Source organism: Chlamydotis macqueenii, chromosome 27, assembly GCF_036417535.1.
Source record: "Chlamydotis macqueenii isolate bChlMac1 chromosome 27, bChlMac1.mat, whole genome shotgun sequence".
Taxonomy (NCBI): domain Eukaryota; kingdom Metazoa; phylum Chordata; class Aves; order Otidiformes; family Otididae; genus Chlamydotis; species Chlamydotis macqueenii.
Genome location: NC_141582.1, coordinates 2,442,134 through 2,468,255, shown reverse-complemented (window position 1 = coordinate 2,468,255; position 26,122 = coordinate 2,442,134). Strand labels below are relative to the sequence as shown.

The 26,122-nt window shown below is 53.4% G+C and overlaps 3 protein-coding genes across 6 annotated transcripts in view; 2 read left to right on the top strand and 1 right to left on the bottom strand.

The window, feature by feature from the left end:
- Nucleotides 1-17,266, top strand: part of XPO7 (exportin 7) — a 30,399-nt gene extending 13,133 nt beyond the window's left edge. Inside the window, exons 9-27 of the mRNA XM_086767903.1 lie at nucleotides 182-328; nucleotides 1,137-1,309; nucleotides 2,383-2,576; nucleotides 3,653-3,758; nucleotides 5,070-5,205; nucleotides 6,152-6,225; nucleotides 7,335-7,415; nucleotides 7,935-7,998; nucleotides 9,173-9,281; nucleotides 9,750-9,856; nucleotides 10,349-10,437; nucleotides 11,165-11,272; nucleotides 12,354-12,436; nucleotides 12,976-13,190; nucleotides 14,306-14,444; nucleotides 14,778-14,938; nucleotides 16,150-16,248; nucleotides 16,529-16,656; nucleotides 16,753-17,266. Of these exons, the coding sequence (XP_086624029.1) occupies nucleotides 182-328; nucleotides 1,137-1,309; nucleotides 2,383-2,576; nucleotides 3,653-3,758; nucleotides 5,070-5,205; nucleotides 6,152-6,225; nucleotides 7,335-7,415; nucleotides 7,935-7,998; nucleotides 9,173-9,281; nucleotides 9,750-9,856; nucleotides 10,349-10,437; nucleotides 11,165-11,272; nucleotides 12,354-12,436; nucleotides 12,976-13,190; nucleotides 14,306-14,444; nucleotides 14,778-14,938; nucleotides 16,150-16,248; nucleotides 16,529-16,656; nucleotides 16,753-16,846 (2,307 nt within the window). The 3' untranslated portion in view covers nucleotides 16,847-17,266. The remainder of the gene's footprint in view (nucleotides 1-181; nucleotides 329-1,136; nucleotides 1,310-2,382; nucleotides 2,577-3,652; nucleotides 3,759-5,069; nucleotides 5,206-6,151; nucleotides 6,226-7,334; nucleotides 7,416-7,934; nucleotides 7,999-9,172; nucleotides 9,282-9,749; nucleotides 9,857-10,348; nucleotides 10,438-11,164; nucleotides 11,273-12,353; nucleotides 12,437-12,975; nucleotides 13,191-14,305; nucleotides 14,445-14,777; nucleotides 14,939-16,149; nucleotides 16,249-16,528; nucleotides 16,657-16,752) is intronic.
- A 1,293-nt stretch (nucleotides 17,267-18,559) lies between these two features.
- PBDC1 (polysaccharide biosynthesis domain containing 1) lies at nucleotides 18,560-20,610 on the bottom strand. Of its 3 annotated transcripts, none has more exons than XM_086767902.1 (6): nucleotides 20,554-20,610; nucleotides 20,403-20,468; nucleotides 19,365-19,424; nucleotides 19,145-19,285; nucleotides 18,950-19,061; nucleotides 18,560-18,828 (listed from the first exon to the last, which is right to left on the bottom strand). In XM_086767902.1, exons 1-6 carry the CDS (start codon nucleotides 20,569-20,571, stop codon nucleotides 18,707-18,709), a joined length of 519 nt encoding a protein of 172 aa, XP_086624028.1. In that variant the 5' UTR covers nucleotides 20,572-20,610; the 3' UTR covers nucleotides 18,560-18,706. The 3 variants fall into 3 exon arrangements, with proteins under 3 accessions (XP_086624028.1, XP_086624026.1, XP_086624027.1); XM_086767900.1 differs by having other exon boundaries at nucleotides 20,403-20,486; nucleotides 20,554-20,587; XM_086767901.1 differs by having other exon boundaries at nucleotides 20,403-20,483; nucleotides 20,554-20,584.
- Nucleotides 20,611-22,633: 2,023 nt separating this feature from the next.
- NPM2 (nucleophosmin/nucleoplasmin 2) lies at nucleotides 22,634-24,217 on the top strand. Of its 2 annotated transcripts, none has more exons than XM_086768007.1 (8): nucleotides 22,634-22,715; nucleotides 22,838-22,923; nucleotides 23,016-23,135; nucleotides 23,212-23,305; nucleotides 23,503-23,639; nucleotides 23,837-23,865; nucleotides 23,979-24,015; nucleotides 24,173-24,217. In XM_086768007.1, the coding sequence occupies exons 1-8, from the start codon at nucleotides 22,652-22,654 to the stop codon at nucleotides 24,215-24,217; spliced, it is 612 nt and encodes a 203-aa protein (XP_086624133.1). In that variant the 5' UTR covers nucleotides 22,634-22,651. The 2 variants fall into 2 exon arrangements, with proteins under 2 accessions (XP_086624133.1, XP_086624132.1); XM_086768006.1 differs by having other exon boundaries at nucleotides 22,652-22,715; nucleotides 23,212-23,317; nucleotides 23,533-23,639.
- The last annotated feature ends 1,905 nt before the right edge of the window (nucleotides 24,218-26,122 follow it).

Sequence of the window (26,122 nt, the reverse complement as noted above, 5' to 3'; positions counted from 1 at the left end):
CACTTGTGCCACTGGGGAGAAGGGTGCAACGTCTTGCTGCTCTTTTCCTTTTCCTACCGTTCCACCATGTATCTGTGCCTCTTGTAACAGACTGCCATTACATTGCGAAATAATGCTGTTTCTCAGTTCTTCTCCTCTGTTTTTTTTGTTTGGTTTTTTTTTTTTTTTTTTTCCGTCTCAGAGTTTGTCAGACCCAAATAACTACCACGAGTTCTGCCGATTGCTGGCCCGATTGAAAAGCAATTACCAGCTGGGAGAGCTGGTGAAGGTGGAGAACTACCCCGAGGTCATCCGACTCATTGCCAACTTCACCGTGACCAGCCTGCAGGTAGAAAATGGTTCTGCTTACCCTCGATGGGTGTGTATGCCCCTTGTCTTCTCTTCAGACAAAATTATGACTCTCTTATCTAGTGAATTAAGGGGCGAAGAACAGATGTTATTTTTGAAAAAAAACCCTGCAGACTCTGTGGCAGAATCCTGCGATGTAGCATTGATTATTCTGTTAATTCCTAGTGAATGGAATAGGAGCGGCATGTGGGGCAATGCAAGGTTGCTATGCCTCCAGAGTCTTTCCATGTCCTAGCAGAGGAGAGGAAAAAAAAAAAAAACCTTAAATAAGGCTTATTTTTAGAATTATGTGTCACTCCACTATTAAAATGCAGTTGCAGGAATTGCTAGTAATGTGAATATCATGCCGTATTCCCACTGAGTTTTCCACTGGTGTACAACTTGTAACTGTATCCCTGCACAGAACATGGTTAAAAAAAGTAGAGCTTACCTAATGCCTTTTTTAAACTGTAATATTTATCTGGAAAACAACTTTAAACTGTTCTGTTTTGGGGAGCTGTCGGCGGCACGCTGCAGTATGAGCTGAGCAGTAGTTGGGGCCAAAGGCTTTGGCTCAGCTACACAGCCTAGGAACTTGGGATTATTTTTCAGTCTTTACTGAATGCTGATAATGCCCACTGAATTCAGGTGTGAACTGAAACTCATTGTTAAAATTGGCAACTGGATCGTTAAAGCTTTTAGATATTGCCATATCTAGTGCTACGTGAGTCTCAATAATATGGATAAAATCATCAAGGCCATAACTTGGTGGTTTCCTTGCCTCTTTTTTTCCTCTTGGCTCCTGGAAGCACTGGGAGTTTGCGCCGAACAGCGTTCACTATCTCCTAAGCTTGTGGCAGCGGCTGGCTGCGTCAGTGCCCTACGTTAAAGCCACAGAGCCTCACATGCTCGAAACGTACACACCAGAAGTCACAAAAGCTTACATCACGTCCAGGCTGGAATCTGTGCACATCATATTGAGGTAAGAAAAGCAGAGAGAGGGCAGCACTTCTGCTTATCGCTCCGGAGGCTGAAGGCTCTAGTGTGTCTCTTCTGAGTTTTCTTTTAACAATGAGCGTGACTGCAGGAAGTTTTGTGAGTCACCAAAGGATTTCTAAGGGACCCTTACCTAAATCGCATGTTCTGTCTCTTATAAAAAAAAAGACATTTTTAAGCTGGGGTATTTTTTTTGGTTTGTTTTTTTTTTTTTGACCTTGCTTGGTCTCAAGTGGCTGGGATTGATCTGAATGGTCTCCCATGTGTTATGGGTAGAATTCATCTTACCTAGCATCATACATCTGCAGCATACCATGTACACTCTGAATTGCCCTTGTAGCAGAGAGGAGTTGAGTATGCAAAGTGATTCACTTAATTTTTAAATCTCTGCTGTGGGATGGTGCAAATTATACCTTAAAGTGTCTTTTTTTTTTTATTTATTTTCTTTCTTTCTTTTTCCCTTTGAGTGTAGGGGCAGCCTACAGGATTCTCTTGCAGTGCCTGAATTTGTGTGGGATTAATTCCACCTTGTGTGTGTTTGTATTTAATGAAAACAAATGGTCAAATATAGAAAAATAACGCCTCTCTTAAGGAAGACTGATTGGCTTATCCCTTTTTAGGGAGAAACAGCAGGTTTGGCTACTTCTGGAGTTCATAATGAACTTAGTGTTGAGGTTAGTGTATCTGAAAGAAAAGGCAACTAAGACACTGAGAAAGATGGAAAGCTTTGTTATGCAGACCTTGTTCTTGGCACTGCATGTTCTGTTCAAAGCCCTGGATAAATGTTAAAGATGTAACAAGAGCTTACTCATTGCTGGTCCTGATGACCTTTCCACCTGAAGCACTACCATTCTGGTTTACGGCCGCAGGAACGGTCAGATAGTTACGTCAGTCTGTGCAGCTCTCCATCATTACAAACAGTAGAGGCAGAGGCTTTAGTCACTGGCATTGCTGTATGCCTGGAAAAGCATCCTCCACCTGATAGAAATAAGCTTATGTTATGTGTTAGGCTGTCTCTGCATTTAAATTCCTTTTCTAATCTGCTTTCTTGCTGCTTAGGGATGGTTTGGAGGATCCACTGGATGATACTGGCCTGGTGCAACAGCAGCTAGATCAGCTGTCCACCATCGGCCGGTGCGAGTACGAGAAGACCTGCGCTCTACTTGTGCAGCTCTTCGACCAGTCAGCCCAGTCCTACCAGGAGCTGCTGCAGAGTGCCACCGCCAGCCCCATGGACGTTGCTGTGCAGGAAGGTGAGCGTGTTTGTGGCCTGCGAACTTGCGATAGGCTGCCTGTTCTCAAAAGTACAGACCCTGCATTCCTGGTGAAATCTATAAATGGGGAAGCAGATCTCACAAATGTTCCCTTGAGGAGGTGCCTGTATGGTGTAGAATATTTCTGACTGTGGACAGACACTCCCATTGCACAGAGCAGTGCTGGCTGAAGATATCACTGTCCTACAACTGACTGCATTCCTTTTTTGGGGAAATCTAGTGTTATCTCCCTGCCCAGTCTTTCAGAGACAAGTTCTGAGGATGTTCCCCCATCCACAGGTGGGCAGCACTGCCTGCCCCATCCCTCTTTTATTTGAGGCAGGACATGGAGTACTCATTTGAACCTCCCCACTGGCTATGTGGCAGAAACCAACACGTAGTTGGTAATGAGTAACTGGGAGTGAGGTTTTCGGCTGGTGTCACTGTCTGAAGGAGGTGTCTGTCTGCAGCATTGGGAGGGTTCAGCGTGGAGGTTTTGTACTTGCACAGCTGCTTGGTTTAGGAATTGCTTGGCACTGACCGTAAAGAAGCTCCTTGGAGCTTCGGGTATGGCCATGTTATGCCCCCTCTATAACAGTGCGGCTGGCTTCCTCTTCAGTGGAGGAGTTGAGCGCATCAGCCCAACGATGGAAACTGTTCCTCTTCCTTCTGAAACAGTATTGTCTGATCTGGTTTTTTTTGGGTGGGCCAAATGCCATATGATGTTGACTTCCCCACCAGCCACATGTACTTTGAAAGAATAAACACTGCCTGCTGGCACCTGCACGTGTTTAAATACATAGAATACAGTTTTACAAGAAAGTGGCTTTCTGCAGTGGAAGAGCTTTAAGTAACGAAAATCTTCCAGGCAGACCTGACATTCTTGTTTCTTCGCTAGCAAAGTCGTGCCTGTTCTCCACCAAGTGGAAAACTCAGTAATTTTGGTATAGATGGGCACTAAAGCAGAAAGATAGTCCTTGTGAATCCTGTCTTTGCCTATATAAAATGCAAATCTCCTCAGCTTCCTCCATGTAATGTGTGACGTGCTTGGTTCTGATGTCCTCTGTTGGTTTCAGGGCGCCTGACGTGGCTCGTCTATATTATCGGGGCAGTGATTGGTGGTAGGGTCTCGTTCGCCAGCACGGATGAGCAGGATGCGATGGATGGCGAGTTGGTTTGTCGGTAGGGATGCTAACTGTTTTCTAGCTGCTCTACTATTGAAGTCAACAAAAGAATTGCTGTTATGAAACTGACACTATGTTCTTCCCCTCTCTTCACTGTAAAGAACAGCGTGGAATTGGCCATCCTGAAGGAAGAGATTGGTGGCACCGGTTAGAGCCAATCAGCAGACTTCTGCTGTGGCTTGGCTAAATTTGGAAACCTGGGTTGTAAGAAAGAGAATGAGAGGGGAAGAGCATGTGAGAAGGGAACTATACCAGACTTAAATGTATGCACTGGCATAGAACTAAATGCATGAGGGTTCTTTGCTGGAGTAGGGGGAAAAGTCTTTTTCCTAGTTAATAATCCAAAGTGGGTCTTGTCCTTAAATACACTGTGAATATTGTAGCTCTTCTGTGACAGTCAAACTTTATACTGTCTTCTAACACATGCTGCCTTTTTGAGGTTGTAAGTCCTCTCCACTGCAAGCTTTATTTGGTAGATGTGAGAACGTGTAGCTCATGAACAACCTTGACTCAATTCGGAGTGGCTTCTGGTCCAGAGCCTAGTTGCTCTGCTTGGAAGCTGGCGTAGGAAAAGGAGCTGAACTGTGAGTGTGTGGAAGCTGGGCTGTTGGGGAGCCGTGGCTAATAGAAAGCATCAAGCCCTGGCTTCCCACATAGCTGATGAGTTATCGGAGGGGAAATAATGAGACTCCGTATATATTTCAGCTACCTTTAGTGCCAGCGTACGCGATACCTGTCCGTAGAAGTCTCCTTATGTTTTATCTTCTCTCTCACTCTGACATTTGCCAAACAAAGAATATCATTGCTTTTGTCCCCCCTGTTCTCCTGCATGTGTGTTATTTAACATAAAATCCCTCCACCCCTTCCTTGCCAGCAAGGTCTGCTCACTGAGCCCGTGCACCTGTCACAGCGTTGTTTCTGCAGGGCTCACACCAAAAGCCAAACGGAAGTGGGAGTGTTGGTTAGAGTCTGGCTCTTGTGAGGGGAACTGGTAGTGCTTTCTCAGGTGGGTTTGAGAACATGATGGACCAGTCACTGGGTAAGTGTGCTAAGGCACCCGAAACTCACTTCTGCAGCAAATTTAGACCAAGGCCTTGCAGCCCTGTTAGAAGGGATAGAGAAGGCCTTGCACAGAAGAATGTGCCCTAGTCAGTGTCTTGGTTTTGGTTTTGTCAGTTGCCCAAAATGGCAATGCCCACAGAAAGTAAAAAATACTGCTGCATGCAGCCTGGAAACGCACCATGTGCCACAGATCCCTCATCTCTCCCAGCATCCCGCAGCAAAATCTGGTTTTCCCACTTCTCTCCAGGGTGCTGCAGCTGATGAACCTGACGGACTCTCGTCTGGCGCAGGCTGGGAATGAGAAGCTGGAGCTTGCCATGCTGAGCTTCTTTGAGCAGTTCCGGAAGATCTATATCGGAGATCAGGTGCAGAAGTCTTCCAAGGTAATCAGTCCCATTGGCTGTATCCCTTTGGCCATGCCAAGTCCAGTAAAAGCTTCCCTTTTAAAATGAAAGCAAGTAGCATTGCCTTTTTTCTTTTCTCAATAGCTGAAATTATTTGAGAGACGTGACTGCTGTCTTTTCTAGATACATGTCCAGTATTAATGTTGCAAACCCTGAGCTGTTTTGGAAATGGTGTTTTGTGTGCATCAGGAAGGAGCCAGTGACTATGACACTAGCCTGGAACTGGAGACCTGGGTTCAGTTTTGTTATCTGCCAGGTTTCTGCTGTGATTTCAAATGAGTACCTGTGAAAGTGTGCAAGTCGCACCACCTCGTACACTCATGAGGAGCATCTGTGCCTTGCTTCCTCGGCTCTAAAGTGAAGATAAATATCCGCTCTCTTCATCTCAAGGCAATTCTAGATGTACTGCGCTTTGAATGCCTTGGTGCATCTTTTAAGATGCAAAATGCCTTTATTGAATTAAAAAAAAAAAAAAGAATGGGAACATCATTGCTTCAGAATTAGACTCTCTTCCTTTCCAATGATTTATGACCTTCCCTCCCCACCCCAGAGACTTTGGAGCAGTGATGTGACAAGGGGCTTAGAGTTTCAGACAAATTCACTAAGATACTGTGTGTAGGTGGAGGAGCACAGTTCCTCCCTTTCCCTAGGAAAAGCAAGTGCCTAGCTTCTGCATACAGATTCTGAACCTGCCAAGACTAGCGGTAGACAAGAGGAAGCAATGATTAGGTCGAGTATTGGTCTGGATCAGATCACAAGCATCTCTGTGCATTGTTTGACGGATCTAGGAAAGCCCAGAGCATGCACCCTCCTAGGCCTGCGTGCCACAGAGGGAGAAGAAGTGAAAAAGAAATAATCCTTGATACTAACTTGTTTTGTTGACAGCTTTTAAATTGGTGGTTTGGTTTTATTCCCCCCCCTCCAGCTGTACCGCCGTCTCTCAGAGGTCCTGGGGCTGAATGATGAGACCATGGTCCTGAGCGTCTTCATAGGAAAAATGTAAGTGTTCTTGCTTGCAGGCATCAGAGATTCCAGGGTTTATTTGAAGGTGTAACCAGGAAAACTGGAATATGAGGGAGTGTTGTTCAGTCTAAAGCCAGGAACATCTGGCTATGTGAGAGAATTACAGCTTTTCTCAGGGCTTAAGTCACACACGCTATCCAGGATTGATTTACCCACCGTGGATTCTAGCCTGGGCTATGAAGACACAAAAATAAGCCGTACACCAGGATTATGGATTCTCTTTCAAGTGCCTGCTTAGTAAAACCAAAGTGAGAGAGGGGACAGCCTCAAGCACTCATGCCCTGTCACTTGACTATTGGCAATCACCAGCCACGAAAGCTCTATGGGGAGGGGACGCTCCTTCAGAGGTTTTCTTTGCAAATTGTGCTGTTCAGTACCAGAGTAGCGCAAGTCTTTTTCTTAAAATCCTTCCACTCTGGTCGGCACCCTGTTCAGCCTGTTCCTTGGCAGCTCTCCTCTGGACCGAACCTGGCAACTGGCTTTTTGTCATGTCTTTGGCAGACTCAATTAATATTTTGAACCAATTCAGCAGCTCCAGTGCTGACGCCCAGTGCCGTGCGCCTGGTGACGTGCAGCCGCTAGCTCCCCCTTAATTTCTTTAGCATCGCCCCCGTCTTCACGTGCATGGGGCCTTGCCTACTACCCTCACGCGCCCTGGCTGCGCGTCATCCCCAAGGGGTGAAATGGCTCTCCTGGAAGAAGCAAGGGCTACTAGAATTCTGCAGCTGACAGTGGATGGTGCAGGTGCAGAATTGCATACGTCTGCATGTAGTCACTGCCGCAGAATTCTCTTACCCTTGCTGCAGAAACCAGCCCTGGAGTGCCACAGAATTCCAAGGGCCTGGGTATGGGCCAGTGTAGCTTGGGACCCAAGTAGTGAAGATTATCTGAAGGATAATTTTCTAGTCAACCAAATGTAAGTACAGTAATTTTATACCCATATTTTGTGGCTTGTGATGTCTGTGGTTTCGGTGGAGGGTGGAGCTGATGATGTTGGGTGACTTTTGAACTGAAAGAATCCGCCGCACAGCAAAGGGGAAGCAGAGCAAACCCCTCTGATCCGTCCTTGTTCTCCTCTTCCCTAGCATCACCAACTTGAAGTACTGGGGTCGATGCGAGCCTATCACCTCCAAGACGCTGCAGCTGCTCAATGACCTCTCCATTGGATATCCTTTTCGGAAGAGCTGTTGGGTGCGCAGGACGCTTAAACCTCAGGATGGGGGAAGAGTGACTCAGATGCTCGACGGGAACAGGAGCACTCTGCCTGTAGCAGATTTCTGGACTGCTTCATCTTTGGGGTGGTGAGAAGAGCAGAGTGCAAATGCTTGGTCAACGTCTTACCGAGCTGTTGAATTGGAGTAGATGGCTGTAACATTGTAGGGGTTTTTTTTTTTATTATTTTGGATTATAATTGCTTTGTAGCTTACCATGCACAGTTAACTTATTCACAGTCACTCTGCCTTATGATTTTCTACTTGTTCTTCCTGACAGAGTAAGTAAAAATGGTCGCTGCAGATCCCTGCAGTAGAGATGTATGTAACTTGCTTGAAACAAATGGAAGGGAGGCTAGAACATATCGAGTAATACAGATGTACATCACCTTCCAGTTTTGCCCTGGAAAGTGCTTTGCAAGCATTGCTAGAAGTTTTCTGCTGACTCTGCTGCTTCCTTAACACCCCCTTTACATACAGTAGTGTTAGAAAGCTGGTGAAACTGAGCGCCGTACAGTTCATGCTGAACAATCACACGGTAAGTCCTTTCGCCTTCTGCTTTTCGTCTCGCGGCACACTCCTCCGTCTGCCTTTGTGCAGCTGAGATAAGCCCCTAATTTTAACGGCTGGACACACTTTTGAAGTTTACCTGTTTCCCAGATGCTTCCATCGTGCTAGATGAGCCTCTAGAAAAATGTGATCTGCGTTCCATCTCTCTTTGTTCAAAGCCTGCCCCTCAGTTTTTGACTGTAATGATGTGGTACCTTTCATCCCCGAAGGGTTAATGTGGGAGTCACTTTACTCTCCACAGAAAGACTGCCATCTCCAGAGTGAAATGTGTGAGATGTCTGCCTGCATGTGCAGCAGTATCAGCTAGCAGTGAGCACTGTTTGTGTAATTTAATGCAAAATATAAGAGCATTTCAGTGCTGATTTGGAGGAAGTGCCATCACTTGCAGTGGTCAGGGTAGCAGCCTTGTTCCTTGGTCACTACGGGATGGTACGCCCTGTGCAGATCTGGGATGCTGACTTGAAATCAAAAACGTTAGAATGAGCAACTAGAAGATGGCAGCAAAGTATCAGATTTCTGCCTGGCCTCTGGGAGCCTGTGGTCATTTGATGCTCCGATGCTGTAGCGATAGCACTGCCAGCACCGCATCCAGAAGGTTTGCATTGACTGGTTGAAGAAGGTGCTGTGTTTCTTGAACTAGAGGATATTTTGCAGGCAGTCCCATATCCTGCGTTTGGTCCAGAAGCTGCATTCAGACTGCGTTGTTTGGGGCTCCTGTTTCCGTGGAGAACGTGGGCAGAGTAACTGGGGACTTGCCTGCAGAGGACTGGTTTTCAACAGCCTTAACGCCTGAAGGGTCCCCATGAGTAAGGGGCCAGATCGCTTCTCTGCTCTGGAGGCAAAGCAAGGCTTCCTTGTTCCTCTGGTCCTGGGGAATTCCGAGATGAAAGATGATAGCACCGGTTTCTTTGCCAGCAGATAGGATGCCGCTCTGTGGTGTGCAGGCGCGGTGCCTGTTGCCCTCTGGTGGCCTGTTCTCCGAGATGCGAGGCCGTCAGCAAAATAACCGTGTAGCTCGCCGCTTCTCATCCTCGCCCAGGCTGAGAATGAGCGAGAGGAATGAGGGACCCTCAGCCCTTGATAAAGGAGCCCGTTCGAGGTGGTCGCTCCCCTTTAACCCATCTCTTCTCCTCCGTTTGCAGAGTGAGCACTTTTCCTTCCTGGGCATTAACAATCAGTCTAACCTGACTGACATGAGATGTCGGACTACGTTCTACACTGCACTTGGGCGTCTTCTCATGGTGGATTTAGGTACGCGGGTCTTTTTTTGGGAGCCAGAGCAAAATGATGACTTTGTGGTTTGGATGCTGGGCTCTGCGGTAGGCTAGGTCCTGCTGTTCAGGGAGCTGTAAGCTCCTGCAGGAAAGGATGCTGGAACGGGAGAAGCCAAATGGGGATAAGAAAAAGGAGGGGAAAGAAGCTCAAGAGTGGGTTTGATGCCGTGTTGCTGCGTACAGCTAGTCCAGAGGTGCACGGCACTGAGGCTGGGACTAAATTTTTCCTTCATAATATTCCAGATGTTTTCCTGAGGTGGCAGGGTTTTTTCTAAGTGTTTTCTCTAAGTTAGATATTGTCAGTGATAGATCACCCGTCTGGAAACCTGTGGTCTCTGCCTGTAGCTCTGTGGGTGAGCGCTGCCTGAATCCCTAGCACAGGCAGTACTGCAGGGCGCAGGGATGTGCGGTCTGTTTCCTCCTGATTTCCTGTTTTTTCTTTCAGGGGAAGATGAGGATCAGTACGAGCAGTTCATGCTTCCCCTCACAGCTGCCTTTGAGACCGTGGCACAGATGTTCAGCACAAATACTTTCAACGAACAAGAGGCAAAAGTGAGTTTGGCAGGACCTTCCCTGTTATCCATGTTCTCACTGCTCTTTCCCTGAGGGGCTTTGACATTTTCAGTTCAGACAGGAAAGAGCAAGTAACTCCTGCAGAGCAGAGCCATTCTGCTGCACTCTGAACAAGACAAGTAGGTGATGGAGTGATAGGTGCTTTTATTTCAGTGTATGGGGAAGCGGTGGTGTGCCTTGCATCCCCTGGGGCCTAGGTGTAGTTGATAATTGGAGCAGTGAGCTTCGTCTGCTAGCTTCCGTTCTGCTGGGAATGAAATACCCCAGTACTGTCACTGCACTGGCTTCGATTAAAGAGGGCTTCTGGCACTGAAGAGGAAGAGCTGCCTAACCTGGAATTGGCATCCAGCACAGAAAAGCTGTGTTGCTGTTGGGATGGGAGGAAGGGAAGTGGCTCTGGGCTGGTGGAGCCAGGGAGAAAGAGATCCGGATGTGTTTATGTTTTACCATCCTTTTTCTTTTGCAATACAGAGAACTTTGGTTGGTTTGGTGAGAGACTTGAGGGGAATAGCCTTTGCCTTCAATGCCAAGACCAGCTTCATGATGCTCTTTGAGTGGATGTATCCTTCTGTTGCACTAAAACTGGAGTCTTCCTGTCTGTCAGAGGGGAGAACTCTGACTGCATCCAAGGGCCCTGTTTTCCCTGCTAAATCCTGACTGGGATTTCTCTTCACGTTTGTAGTACTCGGTGTCCTGTGTCTAAGCCCGAAAATAGATTTGACTTGGTCTGTCTGCAACCGAGTCAGCCTGGGAATCTGCTCAAAGCTGGCCTGTTGAGGTTTTTCCCATAGACCTAAAGAGACTTGACCTGTAAAGCACAAAGGCCTCTAATGGAATGCTTGTGTCTCAGCAGCAACAAAAGCTTTCCTCTTGCTCCCCAAAACCAACAGCAGTTGGTATCTTTGTCCTCTTGATGAGAGCATAGCTGCTTAAAGAGCACAGTATCTGGGCTCCCGATTTCTCTTTGGCCTGTGAAGGTCAGCTGTCTGTTGCAGAGACAGATCTTTGTATCTGTCTTCCCTTTCATTCAAAACCTTTTTGCTTCTGGTTTGTGCTTGTGTAAGAAGTGTGTATCAACTCCTTCAACAGACTTAAGATTTTTTTATTATTATTTTTTTTTTTTCTGTGATAAAGCAGACCCCAGCAAGCAGTATCTCTATTTAACCTTGTTAAGTAAGCTCCTTTGCAAGATCTGGGTGCGGTACACAAAATACCCCTTTTCTGGTAGAAGTTGTAACCCTTTCTCTTCGTGCAAAGCAACCAAGTTCCTTAGCTTTCACCCTGCAGCTACCCATCCTACATGCCAATCCTACAGCGGGCAATTGAACTGTGGTACCATGACCCAGCCTGCACTACACCTGTCCTCAAACTGATGGCTGAGTTGGTACATAACAGGTACGAACCTTCAGCATCTGAAAGCTGGCGGGGCTTTGTGTCTGTCCACTGCTTTGTGTGGGTGGTGGTGCCCAGTTGTGTTTTCTCTGCCTGGTCTGTTTATGCTGTAAAGGCTGCCAAGGGGACAGGGGGGGAAACTGGCGTTGTTTCAGCAGGGAAAAAACATCTAACAGTTCAGATATCAGTCGTGCCATGACTCAGACCAAGAGACACAATCAATAAGCACTGAATTTGTTCAGCGTCTGCTTCCAAGGACGGCACTCTAAGATGGAGGCAGGCAACTCACGTTAATTTTTAAAACCTGTGTTTAAAATGAGCGTTGTTCTGTCTGGCAGCCAGATGACCACTTTTGCTTCAGAGCATCAGCTCTTTTTGCCAGCAGAGAGGTACCTCTGACGCTATTCAGATCATTCAGAAGCTGTCTAATCTGGCGGTGGAAGGCTGCCAAGATGTTGCTCTGGCCTACAGCCAGTTGAACACAACCCTAAAGGAAGGGACATGAGGTTCAGGCGCAGTCGTTTGAGAGTTGACTCTGTGCTGTCAGACTGTTTGCCACATCCCAGTGGCATCTTTGCAGCGGGACAAACCTTACTGGAATACACCCACTCATTTCAGAGGTGAACTGGACAACTCGCTGCACTTCAATTGTAAGATCTGTTCACTGTAGGGGAAAAAATGCCAAGCTCTGAATTCTCGGTGGTGTTATGAATAGGAGCTAGTCAGCCTGCCCTACAATGCCGCTCCCGAGATGTTCGCTGTGTTTGTGTACAGTAGCCTAGTGACTAGTGCCAAGACAGGGCTTCCGACGTCAATCTTGTAATATTCCTAACGTCTGCGAAATACAGGCCCTTTCTTCTGCGACAGCAGAGCTCGTCTGGCCCTAAGCGGCTGTGTCCTGTCTGGCTTTGGTAATGAACAGCAGTATTTTCTACCAGACCAGGGTGTTTTGTTGAACTCTGGGGAGCAGCCCTGGGAGGAGGGTGCCCCACTACACAGCAGCACGTGGAAGTACTGGAGTATTGGCTTTGTTTTCACTCCCGGGTATGTTTGACCTCCAATTTATTCCCTGTCTTTCCATTAGATCCCAACGGCTGCAGTTTGATGTGTCCTCACCAAATGGCATCCTGCTCTTCCGAGAAACAAGTAAAATGATAACTACGTATGGTGAGTGCACAGCAGGTGGGATCTGGGCAGCCTCGGTCTGCCCTTGACTCCTCCGCTTGCTTGGGGAAGGAGGGCTGGGGCCCTTGCCAGCTCGGAGAGCGAGCCCAGGCTGGGAAGCAGTGCCAAATCGCTTGCTGGAACGCATGCTTAGATACAGGGAGATGCTTCTGCTTGAAGTGCTGGATAGAAGCAGAAGGGGAGGGTTTTTGCCGTGCAAACGAGGAAGGAAATGACAGCGATGAGCAGGAGCCCAGCTGAGCCCCCTGTGAGCGTGCAAGGTGACACGGGCAAACCTGAGCAGCAAATGGAGAGCAGTCCTGCCCTCATGCTGTCCTGTTTCCGCAGCAAAATTTCCATGGTTCTAGTAGAGCCACACTTTAACAAGTTCCTTAACCTTCAGCTGGGTAATAAGTCTTTGGTCCTTGTGTCTGACTTCTCAGTCACTCCTCGTGGCTCTACTTTTCTTTTTCCTGCACCCTGGGGAAGAAAGGGTTTGGTGTGGTTGCCGAAATACTGAGTCTGTTTCTGTGCTCATGCAGGAAACCGTATCTTAACGCTTGGGGAGGTCCCGAAGGATCAGGTCTATGCCTTGAAGCTCAAGGGGATTTCCATCTGCTTCTCGATGCTGAAGGCTGCACTGAGTGGGAGCTACGTCAACTTTGGGGTCTTCCGTCTGTACGGGGATGATGCACTGGACAACGCCTTGCAAACTTTTATCAAGCTTCTGCTTTCCATCCCTCACAGTGACCTTCTGGTAAGCCGACACCTGCGATTAGTGGTGTAAACACATGGCTAGGGAAGGCAGGGTTGGAAGATTATACGGTAAAGGAATACTTCAATCACAGAGACTTGTGCCATTTGCTGGAACCCCAGCTATAGGCGCAGGACGGCAGGAAATTACAGCTCCTGGAATGTGCGGCGGCAGGTCCTGCTTGAAGGCTGTAAGCCTACCACTCAAGGGCCTACTCAGCTGAGCTCTCCGGTGGGGTATGCCTCGAGTCTCAGCAGAGCAATTAACAAAATGATTGCTCTTCTACCTGAAAAAAACAGTTCCTCCGAGAGAAGGATTGTTCTTCCGTGTGTTGCCTGTGGGCAGAAATCTGGATGCATCAGCAGTTCCAGCACAACCTGCTTGCTGAAGACATCCACCTACGGAGTCTTGCTCCTATCCAGACCTCATAAACAGAAACCCATTTTGCAGCACAGTCCTACTTGGCAAAATATCGAGGAGAGAGGGCAGCATATGTTCCTCCCAAGTCTTGCCTATCTTATTACCACAGCAGGATCTGAAAGAAGTTGCTGCCATCTCCATGACTGCATTCAGCACGTCGTGATTTAACTTATTGGTGGCCAAACCGTTGCTCTTGAGATGAGGCCGCTTTGCAGGACTCCCAGCAGAGTCTCCCCCCGAGTGTGGGGGCTGCTGAGGGATCTGTGGCACTGACTGCAGCGCAGGCTGCTGAGCCCAGCGCCGCGCGCGTTGATTTTGATGTGATCTGGCACTCTGCACGGACACCTGGAGAGCCAGTCCTGTCTCTGCATCTCCGGCACTGGCATTACTCAGCTAACACTCCCCGTTCAGAAAAGAGCAAAGCGGTGGGGAAAGATGTTTTGATAGAACAGTGTTGGGAGCCTGCTGGGCCGTTGTTGCTGGAGCCTGTTTGGAAGGCTCTTGATGAGGGGAAAAGGGGGGAAATACGTTGGCCCACGAGTTGTGCTGTGAGAGATTGGTTTGTTCTCTTTCCAGGAGATCCAGTAAGCAGTTTTCAGGTGATTAATGAATGGGTTGGGTCTAGTGGGAAGCCTTAACTGATGGGTACAGGCTAGCCATGGGGCCTTAAAAGTCCTTCTCTCTTTCTCTCTCCGCAGGATTATCCCAAGCTCAGCCAGTCGTACTATTCCTTGCTGGAAGTTCTTACCCAGGACCACATGAACTTTATAGCCAGTCTGGAGCCTCATGTAATCATGTATATTCTCTCTTCCATTTCAGAAGGCCTCACTGCACTAGGTAACTACCTCTGTTGTGGTCTTCGGGCTGTGATTTGGAAGTGGGGAAAGATTTTGGTTGCTTTGAGTGCGTGGTATTTCGGGCTAACAGATAAGTGAAGATATTCCTTGTGAATGGGTGGAGTTTCACCTCTGTTAAAGCTGGAGCGTTAGAGATAGTGAATGTATCAGTGAGGAAGTTGCTGACCTGTTTAGGCTCAGGTGATTCTTGCTTGCAGAGTCCCTAAAAGGACCCAGATAAATGGTGGTGTTTCCCTGGGAGCCCGCACAGTTGGATCAGAGCAAGGGAAATGCTGGCAGTGCCCCAATATCTTCCCCTTTCCTGTTCTTGCAGACACCATGGTTTGCACAGGCTGCTGCTCCTGTTTGGACCACATTGTCACCTATCTCTTCAAGCAGCTGTCTCGCAGCACCAAGAAGAGGACCACACCTCTGACCCAGGAGAGCGACCGGTTCCTGCACATCATGCAGCAGCACCCAGAGATGATTCAGCAGGTAAAGACCGAAGGCGTGGGGCCTTGTTGTGGCACGGCACGGTGAACTCCCCGATGAGCCCTGAATTCTCTTAGCATGATGTAATACAGAGGCTGCACGCTCCCTGCTCTAGAGCCTCAGGCTCTTCCGGAGCAAAAACGATTTTTTTGCTAGTGTTGCATTTCTCCTACGCGTTCATCATATGGTGGGTCCGATTCAAAGCCATGCTTCGGGGGCATGTGCAAGGAGCACCACTTCTGCGTTTCAGATACAAAAGGAAGTAGTCAAGAATGAGCTTTTCTCTTTTTTCTTTTAAAGAGAGGTATAGTTATGGACGGTGCTGGCAGTTCATAGAAATGAAGCCAGCAAAGATACCTTCAACCAGAGAGCGTGCGCTCTTCTGCTTTTAAAAAAAAAAGGGGGGTTGTTTAAATCCTTGGAACAATTCAGTGGTACATGTGCACTCGCAGCAGAGCAGGCCCTGTGGGGTCCCCATGCTTAACGAGGCTCTGCGCGGACTGCAGCGTACGGGACCAATCTCTCTGCCGCGACGCTCGTGTCGCAACCACGTGAAAGCTGGATGTGCAGCCTGGTGCCCTGGCTCGCCGTTCCGCCTGCCTTCGGAACGACCTCTGCGGGGTGAATTTGATAATGGAGTTTTTTACATGCTGGTAGCACATCTGCCATCTGTCTCCTGCCTCCTTCCCCAACACCTCTGATAAACACAGAGCTTGTTGGGATTTGTCTTCTCTCTGTCTTGTGCTGCTTTGAGCAGCAGCGCTCAGTGCATTTCTGACGGCGTTATCCAACCTTGCTCGCCGGTACTTGTCAAACTGTCAGCACGACTCCCACGTGAAAGCAGGCTATATTGTTCCACCTTTGCTGATAGATCAAATGCAGAGAAAAGCAGGCTTTTTTTAGGCTAGAAGCTGTGTTTTCTGAGGATAAAAAGAGAAACTGCATCTTCCAAAGCAGCTAGCTTAGATTTTGGCTTTAGCCTGTGGAAGGGAACGCAGACGCCCCTAGTGTGGACCCCTCAGCTTATGCTCTCTACATTTAAGCGCTTGCTATTATGTTTTTTAAGTAAAGATGGGACAATCTTCCCCTGGCTGCCTTGGGACAGGATGGAGTGCATCAGGAATAAATACTCTTAGCAGCTTTCAGCACCTCCTCAGGTGAGGAGAGAGCTGGGATGGAAGAGCTGGCTTTAAACCTGGCTTTCCCTCTTCCAGATGCTGTCAACAGTGCTGAATATCATCATCTTTGAGGACTGCAGGAACCAGTGGTCAATGTCTCGGCCTCTGCTCGGCTTGATCCTGCTCAACGAAAAGGTAAAAACGTCCCACCCTCCGATGGCAGCTGGAGGAGCTGGCTGGGCTGGGAGATGCGGGAGCCGTCGGGCTGAAGGGAGCAGAGGGGTGTCAGAGCAGGTGGTTGGAAAGTGGGGACTGGAGAAGACCGTGTGTAGAGGGAAGGGCGTCCAGCCCTAGAAGTCACTTGAGGAGCTGTAACTCGTTTCCTCACACTGAGAGGGATGTTATGATCCTGTGTCCCAGAGCCAAGCTGGCTATTCCTCTGAAAATCAACCCATCCTTCTCCTGTCTCCCCCAGTATTTCTCTGACTTGAGGAACAGTATAGTGAACAGCCAGCCTCCAGAGAAACAGCAGGCGATGCACCTCTGCTTTGAGAACCTCATGGAAGGCATCGAACGCAACCTCCTAACCAAGAACAGGGACAGGTCAGTGTGGGGCGTGCTGAGCCCACAGCTCGGTGTCCGCGCTCCTCGTGGCGAGCAAAACTCCTGCTGTGACGTACTGCTCTGCTTTTTCCTTAGGTTTACACAAAACCTGTCGGCGTTCAGGCGAGAGGTGAACGACTCCATGAAGAACTCCACCTACGGCGTGAACAGCAACGACATGATGAGCTGACGTCTCCCAACTCCACCTCTGCAGAGCAGCATCTCTTTGGCCTGGCCCAGAGGGGTTACCGTTTCCGATGGAAAGAAAAGAGGGCGTTTCTAATCCCTGCTCTTCCCCAGGGCTGGATTGCGGCGCTCCATTTGGGCCGTACTCCACGTCCCGAGGGAGGAGGGAACAGGAAGGGGTTGTTGAGCTCACCAGGGCAGGGTGCTTCTGTTTCCGTGGGAGGGGGTGGAAAGGGCATAAGCCAGGTGCAAGAATCCAGCGTCTCCCTACCCGAATGTCTGCGTGGAACGCCAGCGCTCTGCTGCAGCCTGCCTTGTATAAACATGTACATTTTTTCATAACATTTTGAACAAGGTTTATATTGACTCAGTTTAAAAAAAAAAAACACAAAAACAAAAGAAAACAAAAAAAAAAAAAAACAAAGCGTGATTGAAATTTTTACAGAGTCCTGGTGCACCGGTGCTGGCGTGAGGGTTGTGTATGCGAGTGAGGAAAGCGTGTCCTGCAGGCCTGAAGCTTTACTGGGCGAGGGGTGGGTGTGTGAAAGTGCAGAGATATATTTAGTGACAAGTGTAGAGAGAAGCAAAAAAAAAAAAAAAAAAAAAAAAATTCAACAACAACAAGAAAAAGGCATTGTAAAATTCCAAATGTATATTTTTTCTTATTAAGCCCCTGGAAATCACGACTCCCTGGTACCGTCTTGCCCTTGTTATTAGGAACTCTAAGCCATGCCGCGGGATCTTTCATTCGTGCTTGCTCGTGGGTGTCTCTCCTCTCCCCCGCTGTAGCTGTAGGCGCCGTCCCCTCGTCAACCCGCTTCTCGCAGGGCCCTCGCCTCCTTCCCCCTGGACCTCCTCACTCTGCCTTCTCCTTTCAGTTTTTTTGTGGGTGTTTTTTTGTTTTTTTTCTTTTCCCATCTCAGTTGAGCAGGCAGCACGCGTGGGGCGCTCGGGCTGCGGACAAGCTTGCCGCAGCCTCAGGAGCGCGGCTGGCCCCTGCGCCCTCGGAGGGTTCTTAATAACAAGGTTTGCCTAGCATGAAGTATTTAACACCCCCCTTGAAATGATTCCATTTTTTTCCAAGTCACCATAATAAATGTTTTGGATATCAAATCGACTTTCTGAGGACAGCTGATAGGGGAGGGAACCTGTTTGCCTTGTACTTTTCCCACTATTGTTGCTGCTAGTCGTGTGCATCCTCTTGCTCAGCTCTGCCCACCGACACTCAGTCCTTAGGGCTTCAGTTTCTCTTCCCAGACACCACCTCCTCTTAATTTTATTCCCTTTTTTTGTTTTGTTTTGGTTTTTTTTTTTTTGTTTTCTTTCCTCTGGCGATTGTGTGTTGGGTCCTTTTTTCGCGTGAGCAGATTGCCGGTTGACTTGTAAGGGTGTTTGCTGCATACAGTGTAAGCATTGTGACTGCAAATAAAACTTCAATGGTTTCTACTGAGCCGTGTCTGCCTGGCCATCGCCTGCGCCCCCGCGTGCGCCGCGGGCAGGAGCCGACCCCTGCCTGCTGCGGGGGGGTGAGATTTCCAAACAAAGTGGGGTTTTTTTTTGTTTTTTTTAAAAAAGACAAAGCGTATTTGATTTGTGGGGGTAGATTGGCACAGGGGCCTTGAGCGCTGCAGGTGGAGGTCCAGCCAAAATCGAGGTGGATCCAGCCATACTTAGCGTTTTGGGTAAGCGCAGCACAAATAATTTTTTTTTTAAAAAAAAAAAAAGATATTTATTTACAGTCTGAACTGAAGGAGGGAAGGCAGGTACAGCCCTGCTCTCCCCCCTGAGAGCCGCTCCCCGGCAGGGATGGGAAGGGGGCTTCCTGCCCCTCCTCGGCTGAGCACCGGCTGGACTCGTCCCACCCTCACCCCGACGCCGCTTCCTCTGCCGCGGCGGCCGCCGGCTCCCTGCCACTGCTGTAGACGACGCTGTTACAGCCCTCTCTGTTCCTAGCGATTTCGATGGCAAAAAACTGGATTCTGGTGGCTAAAAAAAGAGGGGAGGAAAAAATTAACAAGAGCAGATCTGTGGTTTCGGCTTCCCCTAGGCTCACGCACCCCTCTTCTCTTCTGCCCCCCCCAGCCCAGCCCTGCCAGCCCGCGCTCACCGAAAATGGTGTTCTCCTCGGTGTAGTCCTTGCGGCAGTCCAGGCGCAGCAGGGTGCCGTAGTTGAAATCCTCCACCACCCCCTCGAACCGCAGGCAGAACGGGCGCCACTTCTGCGGAGAGAAGCATCCGCGCCCCTGGAGCCCAGGGAGAGGGGGGAAATTTGGGTTCCCCCTCCCCAGTGCTCCCCACCTACCTCCTTGGCAGGCTCTGATTTCAGCTCTTCTGGGTCGAGCACGTCGATTTTGAGGTCCCTGAAGGTTTTCCTGAACTCGCTGTAGATCTGGTCGTCAACTTTGGTGAGGTTCAGAAACTTGGGGTCCACGGAGGAAATGAGCTACACAGCAAGACTAAAGGATTAACCCTGACCTGCCCCCCACCAGCCCCACCACCCCCCCGGCCCCCCCAGGACTCACGTTGAAGTAGACCTGGGCATGCTGGTGGGCTTTCATGGCCCAGGCCAGCTCCACGCGGGGCTGCGGAGACAGGAGTGGGGTCAGGCAGGGCTGCGCACCCCAGGAGGGTCCTCTCCTCCCCATGGGGGGTACAGGGGGAAATGGGGATGGCATGTGGGGGTCTGGGGCCAGACAGACCCCCAGCACAGCCATGGTGGGGGTACATGGGTGATGCTATGGACCCGCAGACCCCCAAACACCCCGTCCCTGTGGGACCCTCCCGTCTAGGGGCTGACACCCCCTCAGTGCTGGGGACCCTCTCAGGACTGGGACCCGTCTCCTGGGGCTGAGACCCTCCCCCCCAGTACAGGGAATCCCCCTGGGCTGGGACCACCCCCCCAGTGTAGGGACTCTCCCTGGGCTGGGATCCCCCAGGACTGGGACATCCCCTCCCCTGGGGCTGGGACCCTCCAGGGCTGGGATCCCTCAGGACTGGAACCTCTTTGCCGTGTGCCTGGGATCCCTCCCACCCCTTCCCAGGACATTCCTTTCCCTGGGGGGCTGGGACCCCTCCAACGCTGGGGACCACCCCCCCTGGAGTCGGGACTCCCCCTCTCCCTTCCCAGGACTGGGATCCTCCTGGGCTGGGACCCCTCTCCTGGGGCTGAGACCCCCTCCAGTGTAGGGAACCCCCTGGGCTGGGATCCCCCAGGACTGGGATACCCCAGGACTGGGACCCCCCTGCCCTGCACTTGGGATCCCTCCCACCCCTTCCCTGGGGCTGAGACCACCCCCTCTCCCAAGTCCGGGACGCACCCCCTCCTCGAGTTGGGATCCTCCTCTTCCAATACTGGGACATCCCCTCCCCAGGACTGGGACCCTCCTGGGCTGGGACCCCTCTCCTGGAGCTGAGACCCCCCCCTCCCTCAGTGTAGGGAACCCCCATGGGCTGGGACCACCCAGGACTGGGGACACCCCAGGGCTGGGATCCTCCACGACCGGGTCTGGGACCGAGGACCCCCCCCGAGGACCGGGACCCCCCCCCCCCCCCGTACTCACATCGTTCCCGAAAGCCTCGGCCGGTAGCGACAGGGCGTGAGCGGCCGCGGCGGCCTCGCCGGGTCCCTGCGCGGGGAGAAGCTGCTGAGGGACCGGTGGGACCCCCCCCCACCAGCCCCACGCCCCCCTCCCACGCCCCCGCCAACCCCACCAGCCCCGCCGCCGCCATCGCCAGCGCTGCCGGAAACGGCGCCGCGGCCCCGCCCACGCGCGCCTGCGCCCACGGGGGACGGCGGACACGCGGGGTGACGGGAGGGGCGCGGCGGGCAGGGACCCACGGCGGGGCAGGGGGGGGGCGTGGTGGGGGTGTGGTCCCCAAATGCGGGTCCGTGGGGCAAGGAGGCGCTCCACGCGCGGAGCGGGGCTGTTTGCCATCTCGGCCCCCGCGCGCGGGTGGGGGTGCCTGTCCCGGGGCGGCGCACCCCAAATTGTCTGTTGTTTGTACACAAAACGCGCGCATCTTCAGCCGCCGAACACACGCGCCTTGTTATTTTGTTTTTAATTACGGCTCAGGGTCTCTTCGCGCAGCGTGGAAACCAGCACGCGTGCCCGATCCTGTTCTGCCTTCCCTCGGGGGGGGCGCGGTTTGGGTAGAGGGTCCGTCAGTGGGTGGTCACAGAATGGCCTTTCAGAGAATCCCAGGATGGTTTGGGTGGGAAGGGAGCGTTAGAGCCCACCCAGTGCCACCCCCCTGCCAGGAGCAGGGACATCTCCAACCAGATCAGGTTGCTCAGAGCCCCGGCCAACCTGGCCTGGAATGTTTCCAGGGATGGGGCATCCACCGCCTCTCTGGGCAACCTGGGCCAGTGCTCCACCACCTCATCACAGACAGCCCCAACTCTCTCAGCCTGGCCTCACAGCAGAGGGGCTCCAGCCCTCTCAGCATCTTCGTGGCCTCCTCTGGACCTTCTCCAACTGGTCCATGTCCTTCTTGTGTTGGGGGCTCCAGAGCTGGACACAGTACTCCAGGTGGGGTCTCACCAGGGCAGAGTAGAGGGGGAGAATCACCTCCCTCGACCTGCTGGCCACGCTCCTCTTGATGCAGCCCAGGATGCGGTTGGCCTTCTGGGCCGCGAGGGCGCATTGCCTGCTCATGTTGAGCTTCTCACCCACCAGCACTCCCAAGTCCTTCTCCTCAGGGCTGCTCTCAATCCATTCTCCGCCCAGCCTGGATTTGTGCCTGGGATTGCCACGACCCAGGTGCAGGACCTTGCACTTGGCCTGGTTGAACTTCATGAGGTTGGCACAGGCCCACCTCTCCAGCCTGTCAAGGTCCCTCTGGATGGCATCCCTCCCTTCCAGCGTGTCAACAGCACCACACAGCTTGGTGTCATCGGCGAACTTGCTGAGGGTGCACTCTATCCCACTGTCCATGTCGCCGACAAAGATGTTGAACAGGGCCGGGCCCAGCACGGACCCCTGAGGGACGCCACTCGTGACCGGTGGCTCAGACAAAGGCAGATTGTTTAAATTACAGATATTTAACGTTATTCCAGCTCCAAACCAGCAAGGAAGGGGCTGCAGAGAGGGCAGCTGCAGCAGCAGATGACTTGGGTGTCAATTTATGGTGACAGGGACGGCAGGAAGTGGGGGTCCGTGGCACGCCGGGGCGGCGCGGGGCAGGACCCCAGCTGGCTGGCTCCCTGCTCTTGCTGAGCCCCACGGAGCTCTGGGGTGCCCCGCAGACCCCCGAGGGGTCTCTCTGTACCCACAGCAGGGGGCTGGGGCAGCGGGGGGACACTGAACCCCCCTCACCACCGCCCTGCTGTGGGCTGGGGCTCGCTGGGGACACCCCGAGTAGGATGCTGATGCAGCTTTTGGGGTGCTGTGGGACCAGGAAGCTCTGCAGGGACCCCCAGGGCGGGATTGGGATGGAGGGGCTGCCCTGCTCGTTAGCCATGACGAGGGGCAGAGCTGCAGCCCACACACACCTGAGGGTCTCATTGCTCTCATTGGGCTGGGGTGCTAATTGGGTGGGTAATTGGGTGGGGGTCTCCTCTGCCTCTATAAGGCCCCTGGGCAGGGGGTGCTGCTGGTGTGTTTGGGGGCTGCTCTTGGCTGGTCATTAGATTGAGTCTGGGGGTGAGCTGCCCAGTAAAGCAGCAGTAACTGGCTGCATTGCTTCTGGGGACACGGTGTTGGGGGAGTACAAGGGTGGTCCTGGGCTGCAGCTGGTGGGGGGGGGGGGGGGGGTCTCACAGCCCAGGGGGTCCCACTGTGTGTTCCCCAGGTCAAGGCATCCTGCAGCCATGTCCCTGACGGACAGCACGGACATCAACAGCCCGTCCGAGAAGCTGGTGTCCCTGATCTGGGGTAAGCACTAGTTCCCCCCCACAGCATCCCTGTGGGGCTGGGGGCTTCACTGGGCTGCTCCCCCCTCCCCTGTGACCCCCCCAGGCTGGAACAGCCCCGCTCTGACACCCACCCATCCGCAGGGTGCGAGCTGAGCAGCGAGCAGGACTCCTACACCTTCCGGGTGCCAGAGGAGTGGCAGTGCGAGCAGCAGCTGGCCCTGCGGACAGTAGGTGGTCCCTGGTCCCCCTCCCCAAAACCTCGGGGTCCTGGGTGCCCAGATGGGCGTCACAGGGCGATACGATGCTCTGCTCCCTAAAGATCTGCCTGGGGGAGACAGCGCGGGATGAGTTCCACGTGGTGGAGATCGTGCCAGCTGAGGAGGGGCATCCTCACGCCCCGGTGCCCCTCGCCACCCTCAAGCCCTCCGTGCTGCCCATGGTGAGTGCTTGGGGCGGGGGGCTACCCCGGGGACGGGGCTGCAGCCACTGGGTGCTACCACGCTCCTCTCTTCCAGACCATGCTGGTGGGATTGGAGCTGACGCCTCCGGTCACCTTCCGCCTGCGAGCCGGCTCCGGCCCCCTCTACATCAGTGGGCAGCACATCTCTGGTACGTACTGGGGTGCCGCTGCCCTGTGACCCCCTTCCTCCAGTGCGTACTGGGGTGCCGCTGCCCTGTGACCCCCTTCCTCCAGTGCGTACTGGGGTACTGCTGCCCTGTGACCCCCTTCCTCCAGTGCGTACTGGGGTGCCGCTGCCCTGCGACCCCCTCCCTGCGAGCCGGGGCTCAGCCAGCCTCTCCCGCAGTGATACCCAACCTGTTCTGGGATGAGGAAGAGGAGGAAGAAGAGGAAGAGGAAGATGCTGAGGAAGAGGAGCCAGCAGAGCCCTCCTCCAAGAAGCCCCCCAAGGGCCAAGCTGCCAAGAGGGGCAGCGCTGCCAAGGTAAGCACCCCCCTGGCTGGGGGGCATGGAGGGCGGATGGGGGTGCAGCCCCTTTTGCTGGGAGCATCCCCATGCCCTGATCCCGGGGATGGGCTGCTCCAGGATCTTCATCCCTTGGGAAGGAAAAGCCACAGGCTCCGGAGTGAGCCCCTGTCCCACCTGGCGCTGCCATCTTCATCTTCCTCTCTCTCCCCTAGAAAAAGAGGCTGGAGAAGGACGAGGAGCTGTGAGTACGACGGAGGGGAAACCACGCACCGGCCCCGCCGCCGGGCAGGGGATCCCCCACCCTGCCGGGACCCTGCCCCCCTAATCCCAGCCCTCCCCTTCTCCCCCAAGCAGGAACAACGTCTCTCCCGAGGATCCCCTTCCCAGCAAGGTAGGACGTGGGCTGATGCTCGCTGATGGCGACTGGGAGCTCTTGGGGTGGGGAAGGGGCTGCTGAACTGAAAAATGGGGGGGGAAACACAGGGCTGGGCTGTGCCCCCCGGGCTGGGCTGTGCCCCCCGGGCTGAGCAGTGCCCCCCTGCCCGCAGGGGCAAGGAGCTGGCCGGGGCAGGAAGGTGGCAGTGAAGAAGTAGCCGGAGCTGCGGCGGAGCCCGGCCAGGTACGGTGGGACGGGGTGGCCGGGTGTGAGGGTCCCCACAGGGCTGGGAGTGGGAGCTGAGTGGGGCTGGGGTCCCAAAGTGGGCTCAGCCTGGGATGCCCGCATGGGAGACCCTTCCTCCTTCCCTTCCAGGTGCGGAAGAGGCCGGAAAGCTGCTGGTTTGGTGTCGGTGTTCCCCAATAAAGGAGATTTTGCACTCCTGGCTCTTTGTGCTGGGGTGGGGGGGTTGGACTGGGGGAGGTGGGGGGAGTGTGGGAGCATCCTGCATCCTAGTCCAGGGGATGCTCCTGCCTCCCTGAGGACCACGAGGAGCCTTGTGCCCTGGCTCTGGTGGCATCCTTCCCCTCGGGTTGGGGTGGGGGGGCACTGCAGCCCCCCTCGCCGCCGTCCCGCGTGGGGGTAAGGGGTCTTGATGAAAAGGAGACAAAGGGGGATTAGGGAGCAGCGGGGAGATGATTGCAACCCATTGACCCGGCCTTGGGCTGGAGGCAGCGGGTGTTTGTGGAGGGCCCGGCGCCCCTCGGGAGCGCATGGGGTGGGGGGCGGGGGGGGACACTGCTGTGCCTCAAATTGGCTGGGAGAGGGGAGTCGAGCCCACCACAAAGGCAGGCTTTAGTCCGCTCCAGGTGTGGGGCAGGGGGGGGCTGAGCCAGGGCTGGGGGGGGGTCTGTCCCCATCTGTGGGGAGCAGGGTGCCCCGTTTGGGGTGGCGGGATGGGGCTGGGGAGGGGGGACAGGGGCCACACGCAGAAGGTTTTGACAGGCAGCCCTGTCCCTCCAGCCTTTCCTCGCCCCGGGGGGGGCTGCTTGCACAAGCCAGACCCCCACCAGCATGTTGATGGCTCCCTGGGACCCTCTGCCCCACACCGGGGGGTCGCACGCTGGGTGTGATGATGGCTCTGTGGCCATCAGTCATCCCCCACAGCCGGGGGGGGCGGGGGCACAGCCCAGGGGTAGGATGAGGGGGGGGGGGGGGCTGTTTGCTGGCCCCAATGGGGGCTGGGGTGGAAGGAGACCCCTGAGCCGGGTGGGTGACGTACTTGTGGCTATTGGGGGCTGCAAAATGTGGTTTGGGGTGAATTCCTGGCCCGGGAGGTGAGAAGGCACCAGGGGAGGTCTAATTTGGGCTGTTAGCACTGAACCAGGCCCCCCACCCTCCTACAACTGGGGGGGGTGTGGGTACCCCCCCATCTCCGTCGTACCTTTCCTGTGGGGCTGACACCCACCTTGTGCTGATGGGGAAACTGAGGCACAAGCTTTCTGTACCAAACCCCTCATCCTGCGTGTGACCCCCTCTGGGACCCCCCCCAGGGGTGTTTTACCCCCCGGGGCATCACCCCAGCTCCCTGCCGGGGTATTTATGGGGCGTTTAGCACCTCCTGGGCCAGGCAAACGGAGCGTGCAGGGGCGCACGGCCTCTGTCTCCTGACGGGGAGGTGATGCCTGATGCAGGGAGATGATGGTGGGTGCGTGGGGGGCTGCGACAGGGTCCCCAGAGCACACACCCCCCCCCCCCCCCCCCCCCAGTGCTAAACCAGCTGGTAAAAAAACACTGCGGTGCTTTTCCCTGTGATGCCTGGTGAAAGGAGGGTGACAAAAAGCATCCTCTCGCCCCGAGGCCCGGCACGGCTCTCCCCACGGTGGGGGCTCTTCCCACACCAGTACCACCACCGTGCCCCACAGCATCACCCTCCATCTCCAATGCCCCCCCGCCATCCTCCTCTCCGCCATGGGGACACCCCGAGCGGCCATGCCTCCCCCATCCCCTCCTCCTTCCCTCCCAATCCTCCTGCCCTCCGCAGTGCGGATTGCCCCCCGGGAGGGGTTCGGCCCCTCTTTGGGCTCTCCCCAACCTTTAAAGGCTGCCCGCATCACACTTC